At 46.4% G+C, this 1,383-nt stretch overlaps 1 protein-coding gene across 1 annotated transcript in view; it reads right to left on the reverse strand.

Annotated features, from left to right (window-relative positions):
* Window positions 1–1,383, reverse strand: part of LOC101847055 (SCO-spondin) — a gene marked incomplete in the record, with an annotated part of 51,932 nt that overhangs the window by 27,442 nt on the left and 23,107 nt on the right. The window contains 2 exon segments of the mRNA XM_013085417.2: window positions 127–303; window positions 1,197–1,367. Of these exon segments, the coding sequence (XP_012940871.1) occupies window positions 127–303; window positions 1,197–1,367 (348 nt within the window).

Genomic DNA, 1,383 nt, shown 5'->3' on the forward strand with positions numbered 1-1,383 from the left:
CTAGTTTAGTTGGGGGTTTTTTGGCGCGGAAGGAGGGGGGTGGGGTGGGAGATTGATTGTTGATAATTAAAACAAGTAGAAAAAAAGCTATATATTAGCAGGGAGGGATGGGTTTGTTGAACTCACCACACTGGCGACACGGCTGCTGTTGACAAGTGCCGGATTCGAACGCGGGCCCTGGGCATTGGCGTCCACAGGCGCTGGCGGGCGGGTTGCTGCATGTCCTGGTCCGTGTGTAGGTGCCGGGTCCACAGGTGGTGCTGCACTGACTCCAGGAACTCCACATGGCCCAGTTGCCGTCCTCTGAAAGGGGGGGGGGGTTGGTGGAGGAACAAATACGTAGCTTTTTTATGACAAATTTTGTGCAAGTTCTTTTGGAAATATACGGCAAAACGTGTTTCCCATCTGCCCAGTCCTATCGAATGGTGCTATCTATTGAGGGAAGAACAGGTACGCTGTTTTTGAGTGCACAGTTTGTGCAAGTTTCGTTGAAAATAAAGGGCAATACTTTTCTTTTTCCTCTTGCCCAATCCTATCGAATTGACGCCATGTACTGATTAATATAACGTTGTTTATGTGATGTGTTAGCTATAGCCAATACATGGTTCTGTTTTGAATAGGGCAATGCAAACAATACCCTGGAGCCTTTTGGTACAAATCACGTTTAAAAAAGCAAAAAAAGCTCGTCATATCATTTGAGACAAATTTTGTTGACTAAAAAGTAGAGGGGGAAAGGGGGGGGGGAGGGGGAGACTGTTGCAGAGTTTACAATTTTTGGAGCAAAATTATGCATACATATTTCGCTGAAAAGGAGGGGGTGGCGATATCTACTCTTGTTAAAGTACATTTGTAAAATTTTTGGTTAAAAAAAAGAAGAAGAGGGGAAAAGAGAGAGGGGGGGGGTGCAGTTTATACATATATACAAATTATGTGAACAAATCTGAACAATTTTGAAGAGATTTCGCAGGATGGCAAAAATGAGAAAGGGGGGTAGTCGGCGTTAAACGAATACTCCTTTTCACTACTATCAGCATCACCACCATCACCACCACAACAACCGCTGCCACCACCAGCAGCAGTAGCAACAGCAACAACAACAACAACAACAAAATTCTATACATCAGCACCATCATCACAACCACCACCACCAACAACAATAACACCACCAAAAACAGCAACAACAATAACACACTCACGCGCAGGCGGTCCACACAGTTCCCGTTTGGTCTCGGTTCCACTCCCAGGACAAGACACTCCGCAGAAATTGGGAGGCGGGCTGTTGCAGTAGCGGGTACGTGTGACTGTAGACTCTCCACAGGTCATTGGGCACTGTGACCAGCTGTTCCATTGTCCCCAGTTGCCATCCACTGGAAGAATGAGGGG

This window comes from Aplysia californica, unplaced genomic scaffold, assembly GCF_000002075.1.
Source record: "Aplysia californica isolate F4 #8 unplaced genomic scaffold, AplCal3.0 scaffold00372, whole genome shotgun sequence".
Classification (NCBI taxonomy): domain Eukaryota; kingdom Metazoa; phylum Mollusca; class Gastropoda; order Aplysiida; family Aplysiidae; genus Aplysia; species Aplysia californica.